Raw genomic sequence first — 15,373 nt, 5'->3', positions numbered from 1 at the left:
AAGAATGAAGCACCACTTGGAAAGCAAGTTTATAATTTTTATTAAGAGCACTAAACTTTTTCATAGCCTTTAACCCAATGTTTCACTTCTAGGAATCTTTAATAAGTCATTTGTAACAGGCACTCAAAAAGAAATAGGCAAATACACATTAACTGGAAAATATCAAACATACTGTGACACGTACATTCATTAGATGACTATATAGCCACTACTAATATTTCAAACATCTGTTAACACTGTATAGGCAAATACACAGTAACTGGGAAATATCAAATGCACTGTGACACGTACATTCATTAGATGACTATATAGCCACTACAAATATTTCAAACATCTGTTAACACTGTAATTACTTGTGACATATTAACAAGGAAGAGTAGGCTGAATATTGAATATGCACAATATAGTTGCACTTGTTAGCAAACAAAATATCAGCAGTGGCCATATTTTGGATGCAAAATTAGTACTGATTTTTAAATTTTCAACTTTATGTTCTGTTTTCTACTTTTCATAGAGAACATATACTGTTATAATCAAGTAAATGCTCAAGGATATGTGAACAAATTATTTCCACACATTCAGACAGGAACAAATTTTATATACTAAAAATCACAAACCACTGAGCCAGTGTATGACTCTTTTTAAACAAACTAAACAGAATCTGGAGAATCCTAACTTGAAATATATGTTCTAATCATACAACTTGAAACATGGTTCCTGATGATCCCAGCATTTAAGAGGTAGAGAGGCCAGTCAATCTGTGAGCTCCAGGCCAACCTGGTCTATATAACAAAGTTCCAGGGTACCCAGGGTTCCACAGAGACCTTGTCATAAGAAAGAGAGGGAGAGGGGTTGGGGATTTAGCTCAGTGGTAGAGCGCTTGCCTAGCAAGCGCAAGGCCCTGAGTTCGGTCCCCAGCTCCAAAAAAAGAAAGGGAAAAAAAAAAGAAAGAATGAAAGGGAAGGAGGGAGGGAAGGGAAGGGAAGAAGGAGAGGGAAGGAGGGAGGGAGGGAGAGAGGCCAGGGGTTTTAGGAGAGGGCTGAAGCAGAATGGCTACAATTTCAAATACAGTCTAATCTACATAGCAAGTTTAGGCAAGCCAGAGCTACAATGTGGGACCTTGCTTAAAACAACATACAACTTAAACCAGGCATGGTAGCACAGGTAGGCAGACTTTGAGATTATGAGTTTGAAGACAGCTTGGAGAACTTTATGACCAAAAAAAAAAACTCTATAGAATTATAAATTTTATGTAATCTGACTAAAAAGACTAAATTCTAAGTCTAATATATTAAAATAAATTATAATTGGGCATAAGTTAAATTTTTATAAATACTTTGTCAAAATAGAACTTTAGTAAATTCTGACATTCCTAATCATATAATGCAAACCACAAGAAGATAAATGTTAACTCTTTCCATGTCTTGTAGTAATAAAACCTTTTTATAGTGTGAGACCCAAACAACAAACTGACTTGAGACACTGCTGGTCAGCTGGCTCAGCACAATCTGCAACTTCTCTAATTCTCCCACCACAGCTCATAGCCTTTGAGAGGACGTTTGCCTTTTACCTTTCTCTGATCTGGGGTCTTCTACTTTAGGTCCAGTACTACCTAAGAGTCTCCACAGAGTACTCACCTTCTGGGCCTTGTGTACTGTCCAATGTCAGGTCTCCACCTCATCCCACCTGCTGTAAGTCTTTGGCCTAGCATGCTTCCCGTTCCCCTACCTCCCTGCTACTACCCTCTCCGACTGGACTTGTCCAACCCTACTTAAAGCTTTCCACTCTCACCACATTCTGTTTTGCCTTAGCAGTACCTACTGTGCCTGTAATTAAATAACTGCTTATAAAACTGCTTACTGCCCTCTTCTCTATGCATGAAGAACAAAGTGTCTACTCATTACTCAATGCCTAGTGGCCATCATCACAGACCCTGGTGAAAGATACATCACGTGGGTGGGTGAGTGGAGTGGATGGACGTGTGCAGTCACTGAAGCGCACGCGCGCGCGCGCGCGCACACACACACACACACACACACACACACACACACACACACACACGAATTACAAATGTTAAATAATGAGTTGTTTGAGCAGTGATACATGCCTATAAACCTGGCTACTCCAGAAGCTTAGGCTGTAAGATTCTAAGTTCAAGGACTAACAGAACTAAATGGTGAGTTCAAACCTGGCCTGGGCAACTTAAAAAGACAGGTCTTAGGGCTGGGGATTTAGCTCAGTGGTAGAGCGCTTACCTAGGAAGCGCAAGGCCCTGGGTTCGGTCCCCAGCTCCGAAAAAAAAGAACCAAAAAAAAAAAAAAAAAAAAGACACGGTCTTTAAAACAAAAAAGAAAAAAATCGGGGCTGGGGATTTAGCTCAGTGGTAGAGCGCTTACCTAGGGAGCACAAGGCCCTGGGTTCGGTCCCCAGCTCCGAAAAAAAGAACCAAAAAAAAAAAAAAAAAAAAGAAAAAAATCCCCTAGTAGGGACACAGTTCTGAATGTGGGGAGGCGGCTACAGATACAGCTTGTTGACAGAACTCATGAATAGCATACAGAAGTTCTGTGAGTTCAAGACCAGTGCCATAGAAAAAGAATTATTATTAATCATGGGGGATTACCAGAGAGGCAGAATAGAGTTCAAAGCCAAGCCAACCTGCCAGCCTGGCCTATGGACTAGTCAAGGCCAGTCTAAGTTGCACAGCAAGACCCTGTCAAAAAGAGAAACAAAGCTGAGGCTGTAGCTCAGTAACAGAGCACTTGCTCAGATTTCCTAAGGCCATGGTTTAAGGCACAATGGTGGAAAAGGAAAAAAAATTAGTAACTTAGATAGCAACTTTTCCTATAATCATATAATTTATATATGTTTATATATTTTATAAGCTTAGAAATTCCTGTGATCCTATATTTAAAGCCTCTGTTTTTGTCATACTCAAATGTTGCCACAGAATGTATTCCTTTATGGTAAACACTATGTTCAACAACAGTGCCTCACTGAAATGACCCCAACTAAACAAGGCAGAAATACAAAAAAGTTTGATGTGTGGATCCCTAAAACAAGATTCCTATCAAAAGAAAATTAAGTCAGCATTTTAAAAATGAATCGTTATAATGGTCTCTGAGTGCCTCAGAGTCCTTCATCTACTGATCTGCTCTCTATGGCCCGTACTCTGGACATGACCCCTTGCCCATATTCAAAGAGTCAGCTTTACCACTCCCTCACTCCACAATCTGGCCATCACCTATCTCAAGACCCCTCCTCTAACTGATTCTTACTTGTAGTCCCTTCCTGGCCTTTAACTCTCAGCTATCCTCCTGCTTCTGCCTGATCCCAAGTGCTGGGATTGCAGGGACATTCTACCATGTAGTTTTACGTTCTAAAAATATACAAGAATTTTCTAAAACCTGAATTCTGCATCCCACTTCAATATATCCTTCCATCTTTCCAAGAATAAGTAAAAATGGAAAGCTAAATTCTCCCAGGTCCAAAACCCTGCTCAAATGTCAAGGTATCCAAAAAAATCCCTTTCCTCCCTGACTCCAGAGCTCTTGCCAGGTGATTTATTCTACTTCCTGTCATCCAGCCCTCCTGCCCATGCTCACCCTAACTTCTACAGCTGACATTCTTAACTCTTACCCCTACTCATACAATACATCCTGCATGCACGATGCCAGCTGGGCACTCACTCCTTTAACTCAAATGTCACAACAATCCTCTATCCAAGTCTTACTTCCTCTACTTTGCCTAAGAGATGAAAAGAATTCTAAATTTCTCTACAATGCATTTAAGGCCCTCCATAACTGATTTTTCAGTACCCCCAATTCTCTGTCACACTTTGTGTTTCTGTTCTTCTGCTTCTTCCCTTGAGATGTCCAGGAGCTACTAGACACTAAAGGGGGAAGGAAGAATAGAGCGGAGCCAAGTTCCACAGTATGCCAGGCAGGGAAGGATGGACTGAAGCCGAGTTCTGCGGTCTGATTCTTCCTTTACACACCAGGCAGGAAAGATGAAGCGAAGTCTAGAACTGGTGGGTCAGCAGGATCCAGGTCTGGCAGAGAATGCTGGGGATGGGGGATCTCTGAAGATTTCAGTGTTACAACTTTTAGAAAACAGCTCTCTTAGTAGTCAATGAAACAGTTTGTGCACATATACTTTATTTAGGGTGAGTCAAGGGCTATATATATTAATCCTGGAAGAGTGGGAAGGAATTCTTCTTAAGGTGAAGTTTCATTAGCTGAGGTTTAAGGTTCAGGGGATACCTCATTTGCATGAAAAGACATTCCAGGAAATTGAACCTGTAATTTCCTCCAAGGATTACATGACATTCCTCAGGTAAAAGATTGGGGTCAGGTTCCCTTTTGCACTAGGAAAGCTGTCTAGGCATGGCAGACTATAACCTTAGTTGTAACATGCAACACATTATTAAGTTCTATTCTCCTCTATCTTCATTGTCTGTCTTCTCCAAGTCTCTAAATTTGCTCATTCTTCCTGTTAACTCTTCCTAGAATCCTTTTGGGCTTGTTTTGTTTTGTTTTTGAGCCAAGTTCTCATTCTGTGGTCTCAACTAAATGATCCTCAACCTCTCAGAATGCTGGATTACACAGGAGCCACTATATCAGGATCTATTAACTTAATATCTAAACTACTTAGCATTTTCTGCTGCCTATGCTTCCTCTGCCCAATCACAGCCTGAACTTCTCTGTCTACTCATCTCTCTCTAAGCCTAGGATAGGCACCTATACAGGTAACTCTACATTTTTCCATGAATGAATCATTTCTAAATTTATCATATATCTCAAAATGGAATGTAAGCTCTTTACTAGATAAAAATGCCTTATTTCTATAATGTGGCTTAAGTACAGAGTTCCGTCAATTTAGGAAATGACCCTGAAGAATGATGATACAACCAAAAGAAACATTAGAGGTTCCTAGTCCCAGGAACAAAGATGCTACTCTGCTGGCAGCTCAGTCTGCAGAACTTTTCTTCAGTTGTTTTTGCTGCTTTCTGGAGAGGCACTTCCGATTGCTCTGTAGGATAGAGAGGTCAGACCTTGAGGAAGAGTGGTATCCTACATTTTCTGCTTTTATGGGTTTAATGATATGGCCTAGTTTGGTGCCAACCTTGGGAACTGTCAGCTTTTGGAAGGCCCTCTGGGTATTCCATGTGTACCCAATAGGGTTCTGGATAGTTCTTTCAAATTGCTGATGGTGGGTGAATGGGTGTGGGACCGCCCGCACCTGATGAGCAGCTGCATGGATGTTGCGCTTCTCATTGATAATCACATTTGGCAAATTCTTGTCTTTTCTTGGAGAACTTTCAGGAGCTTTAATAAGAAAACGGCGTCTTTTCTTGGCGCTGGGCTTTAGGCCCATACCAACCCACTCACCCCATCCAGGCAATGATAGGTCTAAGTCCTTTGGTTTATTTGCCTCTATAGCTTCCCTTTTCTCTTTTAAGAACTCTCTTATGACATCATCCCCAGCAAAAGCTTCCTTTATTAGCTGCTTGTGATCTGTCTCCACTTCATCTTCCAACTCCTGTACTGTGGGCACTGCCAAAGACTTCACAGGAGGAGACGGAGTAGTTAGGAGGGTCTGTAGATCAATCATTTGTTCTTTCTTTTTCTTTCCTCCAGAGGCATCAGGGTGGGTGGGTGGATTCATTTCCTTCCACACCCCTTTCAACACAGGTCCGGAAAGCTCCTTTTTTGGATAATGTTCCTCTTTGCCCAACTCTCCTCGTTGCTCCAGAACATGTGCTCTCTCTAGCCTTTGGAGCACCAAGAACTTCTCTGAGGCAAGGTCCTCTCTCTGGATATGGAGAACAGTTTCCACTGAACTCACTTCTTGATCCTCAGATTGATGATTTTCCTTGTTGAGTTTCTGAAGCAATATTCTCGATTCAGATAATACCTCCTGGCTATTAGAGTCTTCTGTTTCTTGGATATCCAATGGCTTAGCATTGTTGGAATCAACTCTTTCTTGAAAGGATCTTTCTTTCAACACAAGTTCTTCTGCCACCGGTCTTTCATCTCCCTCACTCTCAGAAGATGCATGGGCCACAAATTCAGGTATCTGTTCAGGGTCTGTCTTGATGTCACCTCCTTCTGCACTGCTGTTGCAACTGCTCAGCATCCAGGGATTTACAGCATCTGCATTCATCCGTAGGTCATCCATTCCATCAGAGACAGGGACTATTCCCTCCCCTGTGCCTTCATCGTCTTCCTCACTCTCTGAAACTACCTGGAGTTTCTGTGTCAGTTCTCTGTTCTTAGCCAATTGTTCTTGCATAGCTTTTCGAGCCTCCAGGTCATACTTGGCCACAATTGCCTTAGACTTTGCCCATTTCCCCTTGCCCTGGTGCTTAAGGCTCATCCGTTCTGTCATTCTGGCCTTTTCCATTTTTTCTAGTTCTTGCAATGCAGCACTTGGGCAGTCCTTCCACAGCTGCTCAAACTCTTTTAAGGCTTTCTTGGCCTTTCCTTTCTTTAGAACTCTGTGGTACTTTTTACTCTTGATTCTCTTCTCTCTTCGAGCTCTAGCCTCATAATAGGACTGCAGAGCTCGAGTCCTCTGAAGCTCTGCTCGGCGTATCTTGGCTTCTTCCAGGCTCATGGCTTTGAGGGAGGCTTTTTCCATGGGAGTCAATAAAGGGTCTGTTACTGGCTGCTTGTTCTTATGAAGGAGGTTAAAAACTTCTTGTTCCAGAGGGGTTCTTGCTTTCCAGCCAGTGAAAACATGTTCAATGGGAGCAACTGCTGGCAGTTCCTTCTCCATGGGAAAAACCAACTGCTCCGCTTGCCGGTTCTTCAGCACGACAGGATCCCACTTGGAGAGCATTTGTGAGGTTTTGCTGAATGCTGCTTCCCTGAGGGTCCGGTCAGCTTCTTCTTTGTTAAGGGGTATGGTAAGAGTCTTTGACTTGATTCTTTGCAGCTGTTTTTTCACAGTAGCCAATGAAGATAACTCTGTAGCAGACCCAAGCAAATCCGAAAGGACCAGTTTTTCACCTGATCCTTCAGAAGTGACATTGAACTCTGACACCATCAGACTAGCCTCAGATCTCTCTGCCAACTTCCATTTATTCGTTCTACCAAGGGAACTGACTGCTTCCAGGAGCTTTTGACATTTCCGTTCTCCATCACTGTCCCCTTCATCTTCACTTGTGCTCAGTGGGTAGCTGTCTGGCAAATCCACTAGTTCTTCCTGCTGGCTCAAAGCCAAAAGGTCGGCCACATTCCTGGCCATTTTCGTGGTAGCAGCCTGCTTCCTCTTACAGGGCCTGAAAGCTCTTGAAGAAGTGTCTGGTCTCACTCATCTTTGGCTTCATCTATTTATTGCCCACTTTCTCTGACATAGATGTTTTCTGAGAATCTTACTTATTGAGATGTCTAAAGAAGAAAAGACCCAGATAAATACCCCAGTAATTTCCATGTAGTCAACACATAAAATGTACAAACCAGGAAGGATGGTGATATACAAGGCCAACCTAGGCTACAGAAGTCTCAGCCTCTATGTCTGCATGGCTGTCTGTCACCTGAAAATTATGACACAAGTAACAAAAATCTTAAGCCAAAGCAAAGGAAAGGGAGGTGAAAAGAAAGAATCATGATAAAGACTTTATAGAAGAGACCGGACAAAAATTAAGTCCAACAGGAAGCCCAAAGGCCAGGCTGTGGACAATGCCATATCAAAGTCCTAGTAGCATCATGGCAAGCAACTCAGGACAAGCTTCTCAATACACTTCCTGTATGTAACAAGTGAAAAGACCACCCCCATCTTCTCCACTTGCTATACCCCAGGGAACTTTAATCTATCCAACAATTCCTTTCTGAGTTGATATGAGTCACTGAATGAAATCATGGAGGTTCTTGATTGGATCTGACTCAAGCTCTGCTCTATGCCTCCCCAAAGGATACATTCTAATCCTCTAACTCCTCAATAGCTGAATCGTAAAGTAAATTTGTTAACATCAAATTCAGAATGCTTGTTCCCACTGAATACAAAAACAGAGATAGAAGAATAAGAAAAAAGGAAAAGAAAGAATAGGAAAAGCAAATTAAAAGAGGCAAAAGGCGAGAGGCAAGGAAAGAAGCACACTGCTGTGTCCTCTTAAACTACCTTTTGGCTTCCTTGGCCAACATACCTCTGTGAGGTAAGAATTTAAATTGTTATGTTACAAAAACTGGAATGAAAGGCTGAGAGACAGGCTCAGTGTTGCATGCCTGTAATCCAAGCACCTGGGAGACTGAGGGGATTTTACTTTAAAATCAAGACCAGCATGGGGTTACATTAAAAAGGAAACAAAAACAAAACAACAAAGCATGGGGCTACATTTTAAAAAAAAAAGTAAAAATAAAAAAGCCTGTTCCCACCCCACCATTAGAAAAAGGTTTTCAGAAAGAGAGACTGAGAAATGAGTGACTGACTCCAATTTACATACCAAGTTTTACATACACGGATGGCAATCCACTCAGCAATCCAAGATGGTGATTTGCCACTCAGGAGGCTAAGGCAGATGAATCTCAAGTTCAAGGCCAACCTGAGCCTCACAGCAAGTTCAAGGTCAGCTTGAAGTAAACAGTATGACCCTGTTTCAAAAAAAAAAAAAATGCCACCTGAGTTCGTGTCATATGACATAAACCTTGTAAGTAAATATAAGCAGATGCCAGTTATCTGAATGAGAACGCCAGTGTCATCCTGCTTGCAATGTAGTAACATGTAGAAATTCAACTTTCCCAAGAAATCTAAAGACCAAGTCCAAGTTAACTAACTAAAACAGAATAAAACCAAGAGATATGTTGTGGTCAGTAAGATGACTCAGTCAGTAAAGCTTGCCACCGAAACCTGGTGAACTGAGTTCAGTCCCCAGAACCCACATAAAGGCAAGAAAGAACCAACTCCAATGATGTCCTCTGACCTTTACCTGTGTATTGTGGCATACATGAGATGGACTCTCAAGGGCTCCAATGCACGCACTTGAACGCTCGCGCATACTCACACACAACCATGCATACATGTACTAGTAACGTTTTAAATAACAGAACAAAATCTAGCTAATGTTCCCAATTTACAGTCTTATTTACATATGACACCTCAAACTCTAGTAAAAAGAGGTTCCTAATACATAAGACACTTCCTTACGGTGGAACTGTATACAGAAGCTAATGATACTACTTCATGGGAGAAGGCAAAGCCAGGCAATGGTGATGCACACCTTTAATCCCAGCACTCAGGAGGCAGAGACAGGCAGGTCTACAGAGCATGTTCTAGAACATTCAGGGCTACACAAAGAGACCCTGTCTTGAAAAAAAGGGGGGAGGGGGTTGGGGGGTAAAATATCAAAAAATGTCTCCATTCTCTAAAATCAAATCAGTTGGCTCTTGGCTCATGTTTATTGACAATACTGCAGACACTTACTTAAAACCTCACTAGTGAATAATAGGTTCAAGTATTACCACCATTCAGTAAAGAAACTGAGGCCCAGAAAAGTTAAATAAGCTGCCAACAGTCAGTCATCCAGGAAAAAGATTCAAACCCAAACACCCCTAGTTCCAGACACATCCTTCTGTCCATCAAACCGCAATAGGCAGGACAGGGGTGCTACACTTGCAAAAGGCCAAGTACTAATGCACAAAATTGGTAAAATGACTACTAGTACTTACAAAGAAACCACTCGAGGGAAAGGGTGTTTGTTTGCAAAATTTCCCCTAGTCTTGTAAAATAATTAAGATATACAGAAATGTAAAATACTAAAGAATTGGAAAACTAGAAACAAAGAAAGTAAAGCTATGTTAATTAAAATAAAGATTGCCAAATAAAAAAGAGCCTTCAAGGAAAAGTATCTACCACAATTTTGTACTGATTATAAAGGTAAAAAGCACCAATCCTTCCTATGCCCCAGCAACTTAATCAAGTAGGTAACCCTTGCTCATTCATATTCCTATACCCTCTCCACAAATTCTTCAACATTAAAAATATAAGAGCAAAACCTCTGTTGGGAGAGAGGGGAGCTGGGCAGTGGGATGGTGGTACAAGCCTTTAATCCCACCACACTTGGGAGGCTAGTGCAGGTGCTGCTGCAGGTGATCTCGAGTTTAAGGTCAGAATGGTCTATATAGTAAGAAGTTGCAAACCCTGCCTTGAAAAGCAAACCAAAACCTTGTTAACAGAGGGCATGGTGGTACATCCTTAGCCCCAGGACTCCAGAGGCAGAGGCGAGAGAATCTCTGAGAGGGAAGCAAGAGCAGTCTGAAGCACAGCCAGGATTACATAGAAAGATCCTACCTCAAAACTACAATATAAAAAACCTCTGGGAAACTCTTCCTATATACATGTCTCTATTCCTCACCTCTGGCTTGACCATACTGTAAGAATCAAAGAGTTCTCACAGGAGACTGCCTCCCCTGCAATGACTACTCCCTTCTGTCCTGAGACGGTTAATCCAGGCAATTTGTTAACTTGCCTGGATTAATAAATGCCTAGGAGATTAGTAAAGCATGCCTCTGGTTAGGGGAGAGGGTCTACGAAGGCATTTCCAGAGACAATTAGAACACAGAGTGCTAGCCTAATCCATACACTAACCCCTTGAGAGAGATACACAGCACAGCATTACTGAAAGGTGGAGTCTTTGGAGGAAATAAATCACTAGTGGGCTATTCTTAGGGTTTTTATCTTGCCCTAGAACCTGCCTATATTCCCCTTTGCATACTCCCTAGCCACCTTAATATGAAATGCTCTTTCAACGAGCCCTCCCTCACTAAAACAGAATGACATCTTGGAAACTATGAGCCAAAAGATATCCTTTCCTGCCTTCTTTGATCAGGTATTTTTGTCACAATAACACTGAGGTAAATAAATAATATGCTCTTCCTATCTCCTGTGCAAACTCTGCCTCTTGTACTCAGTACTAACATAGGCCTCTTCCTGCTCTTATTCCTCCACAGGCAGCCTGACATGCACACGGTTTCAGATACTGTCACCTGTACAAGAGAAGGCCCCAAAATGGCATTCTCTACTAGTGAACACTAAACAAGTACCCTAAAGAGAAGGCCACTCCCACAGATCACTTCTAAATCTGGAAACATGTTCTCCCATACCAATACCTAGTTCTTTAACAGTGAGCCTCAGCTCAGAGAATAGTGCACTACAAGCCCTCCAGTTGCCTGGGTCTGACACAGTACCTTCTCCTCTTAGCTCATATTTATCACCATGCCATGACAGCTTTACTTCTAACATCTCCACTTTCTTGAATTTCTGCTTATCATATTACCCTCTTTAAAGACTCAGCTAATCTATCACATTGACAGTGCTATGAAAAAATAATATGAATTTTTCAAAGCAGGGACTCTGTTAAGCACATCTTTGCACTTATTCTATACAGTATGCACAAAAGGACGATATCCAATCAAAGTATTACAACTGCCTTCACAAGTGTTTGACTAAATATTTATATAGTCAACAGTTCCCCAATTCATGCATGGTTTTTCTTGCTTCCTAAGAACTGAAAGTTGTTTATTTAGTTGTTGGGATTTTTTTTATTATGTGGTTCTGGCTATCTAGGCCGGCCTTAAACTCAAAGACCCAACTACCTCTGCCTCCTAAGCGCTGGGATAAAAGGTGAGCCACCCAACCCAGCTTAGAGCTAAAATTTTTATATTAAGTTACCAAGTAGAATAGAAACCACACTGAATACGTTAGAAAATTATGATACCTATTGAAAATCAGAAAAGCCTATCACTGAGGACCGAGCTGGGAGTGTGGTGGGTGTTGTGGGTTGGGATGTCTAAATCACACCTTCAAATCCTCAGTCCATATGAAAGATTCTTGCTTCTGAACTATTCATCAGGCAAAAATCAAGTTCTACAGGAATATTTAAACTTTAAGCACCCTAAAGGCAGCCAGAATGAATGCTTGGGAATATTCACTATCTCATTCAGATGCTTTGCAACTTGAGCTGAAATGACAATCTGGTGGGAAATATATTGAGATATAAAAATTATAGTTGCTCAAAAGTTCTGAAGCTCTTGCTCTATGTACATTACTGCCTCAGAACAAATTCAACATCTAGGAAAAAATCTCAGTCAGTTTTTTTAAAAAGCAGCTCCCTGAATTTGCATGTAAATCTCTTATTATAATCTTCAATCACTCAATACCTCACCTTTATTGCATGTAACATACTTGCAATCACCCATTTATCTACGAGATCATTGGCTGGTGTGTAGTCTAATTCCAGCCTGAGGGCACAGGGACACGACGACTATGTCCCTGTTGTGTTTCCCAGCACCTGCCAAGGTACCTGACATAACTCAATGAGAAGGCTCTCAGTGAGCAATTAACTGAATCAGGAAGGCCTGCGCTAGTCGTGTTCCCCCTCACAATGTCCTTCACTGTGTCCTTCTTTCTTTGCCTTCTTCAAGGATGACATCTTGGGACTCACAGGATACCTGCCACTCGGCCCAAATGTCCTACAAATCCAGTAACTGGACTCCAAAGACACCAGGGGACCCTCTCCTGTGGCCACACTGCAGTCAAGGCATTTTATGACAGAAGAATCAGCGACTAAGAAAATTTAATCAGCCTGCGCACAACTCTACATGTGAGGGGTGCTCAGGGAGACGCCAGAAAACGCACTCTCAAGTCCCAACACTCACTCTCTCTCTGTAATAAGCTGTTCATGCGCTTTTAGGGGTAACTCAGCAGCACCCTTCAACAACACTCAGAACCAACGTGGGCACACAAAGCAGCCTAAAACAAACTGAAAAAAAAACAAACAAAAACAAAAAAAAAACCACCCAAGTACTGCTCTGCAGAAACCCTAAGACCCAAAAGAACCTAGAAACCCAAAGCCACGATGGAAACCACTCAAACAGCAAACAGAGGGCTGCATGCTACTAAAGCCATCAGATGCTAAGTGTTCTGGACTCAGACAGGCCCTCCTGGGGCTCCAGCTTCTCCTACTAGCTCAGATCTGGGCTAAGTTAAAGTGTCCACAGTGCAGGTTCTCTCGCTGTAAAATGAGAATTTGCCCGTCCTGGTGGACTGGACTAACAATGCAAACATAGCCATGCACAAAGTTCTTGGGGTGTCCTGTCTAATAAAAGCTCGATAAATGCCAGCTCAGTCATCCTGGGCAGTTATCATTAAGCCTGCCCCCTCTCTAGTTTCTAAAGGATCCCCCCCCAAAAAATTTGTCCTGCCCTTTCTAATTTGAGAGGCTCTATGCAGAAGTGACCGGAATGCCTGTTGTAGAACTAGAATGGTCCACTCAGTTGGATCTTCACCTGTGAAATCCCTTCACTTGATCACACCTGAACCCCGGGGCTGCCTGTGTGTGCATCGCGTGAGTGACTCGTGTAAGACTAAAACGCACTTAGAGGAGGGGAAAACAGAGGTTCCCCACGCTAGTCCCACCGCCCCGCACCCGCAGTTTCTGCCCCACGCCCACAGTTTTCGGGGTCCCGCTGGGCGCTGGTTCCTCCCACGGACGCCGCGAGGCCGTGTGGAGCGGGACGACCCCACCCACGTGCCCGCGCCCGCGGCGGAGGCCGCGATGCATCTTTCCTCCCGCGCCCGCGGCTCCACGCCGGCGGTTTCCCCGAACCCACGCGGACGCCCTACTCGCCACTCACCCTCCACCAACCCCCCTTCCCCGACCCCCGCCACGGCCCATCACCCAGCGGCCCAGGCGTCTCCTCAGACACTGGCGAGTCGCTTGCACGCCGAGTAGGGGGGGCGGGGGAAGGAGGCCTGGCCGCCATCCCGCGACCCTCATCGCCTCACAACGGGCGCAGCGCACACTCACCGCGGGCTCCGACCCACGCAGGCCTGGCTGCTTCCCGGAGCGGCTCCCGCTCAGCGCCACCTCCTCAGGACCCTGACGCAGCTGCCGGGGCTGTCCTGCGAGACGGGGAAGACCGCCCGCCGCCGGCTCAGCCTCCCGCTCTGCCGCCGCCTCCCCGTCAGAGTCCGCGGCCGCGGCCACAACCGCAGCGTCGATCCCCGGGCGCCAGCTGAGCAGCGTCTGTTGAGCCGCAGTCCAGGACGCGCATCCCGGGCTGGCGCTCGTTGAATATGCAAAGAGACCGCCGCCCATTGGCCCGCGGGCGGTGGCGCGTGCGGGATTCGGCCTATCAAATGCGGGCCTGGGGAGCGCGGCGCTGGCGGCAGGGGCGGAGCGAGGTTACTAGGGGTCATTCTGCGGAGCCGCCGCCGGCTGGACCCGGCTGGGGCCCTCGCTGGGCGGGGGATGGATCCCTTGGGGAGGGGAGCGGCGGGCGGACAGGCAGCTACTGCAGCTGCAGAGGGGAGCCAGGCTGGGGCGTTGCGCGGGAGGACCGGAGGCGTCCAGGGTGCTCCCGCTGAGAACTGCAAAACCCGCTTTCACTGCTGCGACGCATAAATCTCAATATAAAGCAAGAAATAGCGTGCTTGGTTTTCTTTTTTTTTTTTTTTTCATCCTTCTCTGGACTGGATTCGTTAGCCTAGTTTGAACACGAATTTCTAGCAAATCTTGCAAGGCAAAAGAAATGACGTTTGGAAATGCTTGTGGAGGGAAAAGGCTCAAAAGCTCAAAGCTGGCCCTGTATTATTTCTCTTGCATGGGCTTCGTTTAATGCAGCGTGTATCCCGTTTACTCCTAAATCTTCTCACACCCCAGGTTTCATGTTTCCGAAGGATGAAACTTGACTCAAAAATAACCTTTATGAACGAGAAATGTGTGTGTGTTTAGTTTGCCATTGTATAGATCCTCTTGGACACTACACCAGGATGTAGGCATTTATTTTACAACGGCCTCTCCCCATTCAAAAAAATATACACCCAGCAAAACACAAATGACTAAATCAGCCACTGCAGTGTAATATTAGAAAGGGACTGTTCATAGCAGAGTGGTTTGTTTTCTTCGTAATCCAACCTATGATTTAGTTGGTCTGAGAACTTTCTTTAAGTAGGTGAAAGGTCGAGTGGCTGAGCTAGCCTCAAGCTAAGGCAGAGAGAGAGAGAGAGACTCACCTCCCGGGATAGTCTAAAAACACTCAGGAAGCTGTCAGAACTTGAGCTAGGTGGAGCCATGATGCACTCCAAAGCCAGCTCATCACTCACCTTGGGCCGCCCCTGGCCACTGTAACTGCCTAGAAGAACGGATAGTGTTTGACTCAAGCAACCTGTTCCTACTAGGAATGCCATATTTCCGTGGCTCTTAATCTTCCCAAGAAAACCCTGCCAATAAAAGGAATGCAGAATTTCCAGTCTATGGAGGGATGTACACCTTAGAAGTGGTAATTCAAAACTGCGAACCTCAAGAAAAACTAAGCAACTTCAAGACAGGAAAACTAATACTGAACCTTCCTCCCCGGCTAATGAATATAGAACA

The 15,373-nt window shown here is 44.1% G+C and overlaps 2 protein-coding genes across 2 annotated transcripts in view; both read right to left on the bottom strand.

Moving 5' to 3' along the window:
• Acsl3 (acyl-CoA synthetase long-chain family member 3) overlaps positions 1-14,025 on the bottom strand; it is a 49,163-nt gene extending 35,138 nt beyond the window's left edge. The window contains 1 exon segment of the mRNA NM_057107.2: positions 13,805-14,025. The gene's annotated coding sequence lies outside the window, so the exon portion shown is untranslated.
• On the bottom strand, positions 17-14,025 carry LOC102551819 (U3 small nucleolar RNA-associated protein 14 homolog B-like). Its single transcript, NM_001433411.1, is given in 4 exon segments — positions 17-2,360; positions 2,478-7,391; positions 8,444-8,591; positions 13,805-14,025. A coding segment is annotated over 1 exon segment (2,283 nt). The 5' UTR covers positions 7,249-7,391; positions 8,444-8,591; positions 13,805-14,025; the 3' UTR covers positions 17-2,360; positions 2,478-4,965.
• Positions 14,026-15,373: the final 1,348 nt, after the last annotated feature.

Source organism: Rattus norvegicus, chromosome 9, assembly GCF_021556685.1.
Source record: "Rattus norvegicus strain SHRSP/BbbUtx chromosome 9, alternate assembly SHRSP_T2T, whole genome shotgun sequence".
NCBI lineage: Eukaryota > Metazoa > Chordata > Mammalia > Rodentia > Muridae > Rattus > Rattus norvegicus.
The sequence above is the reverse complement of the archived record's forward strand: the minus strand, read 5'-3'. Positions and strand labels throughout refer to the sequence as shown.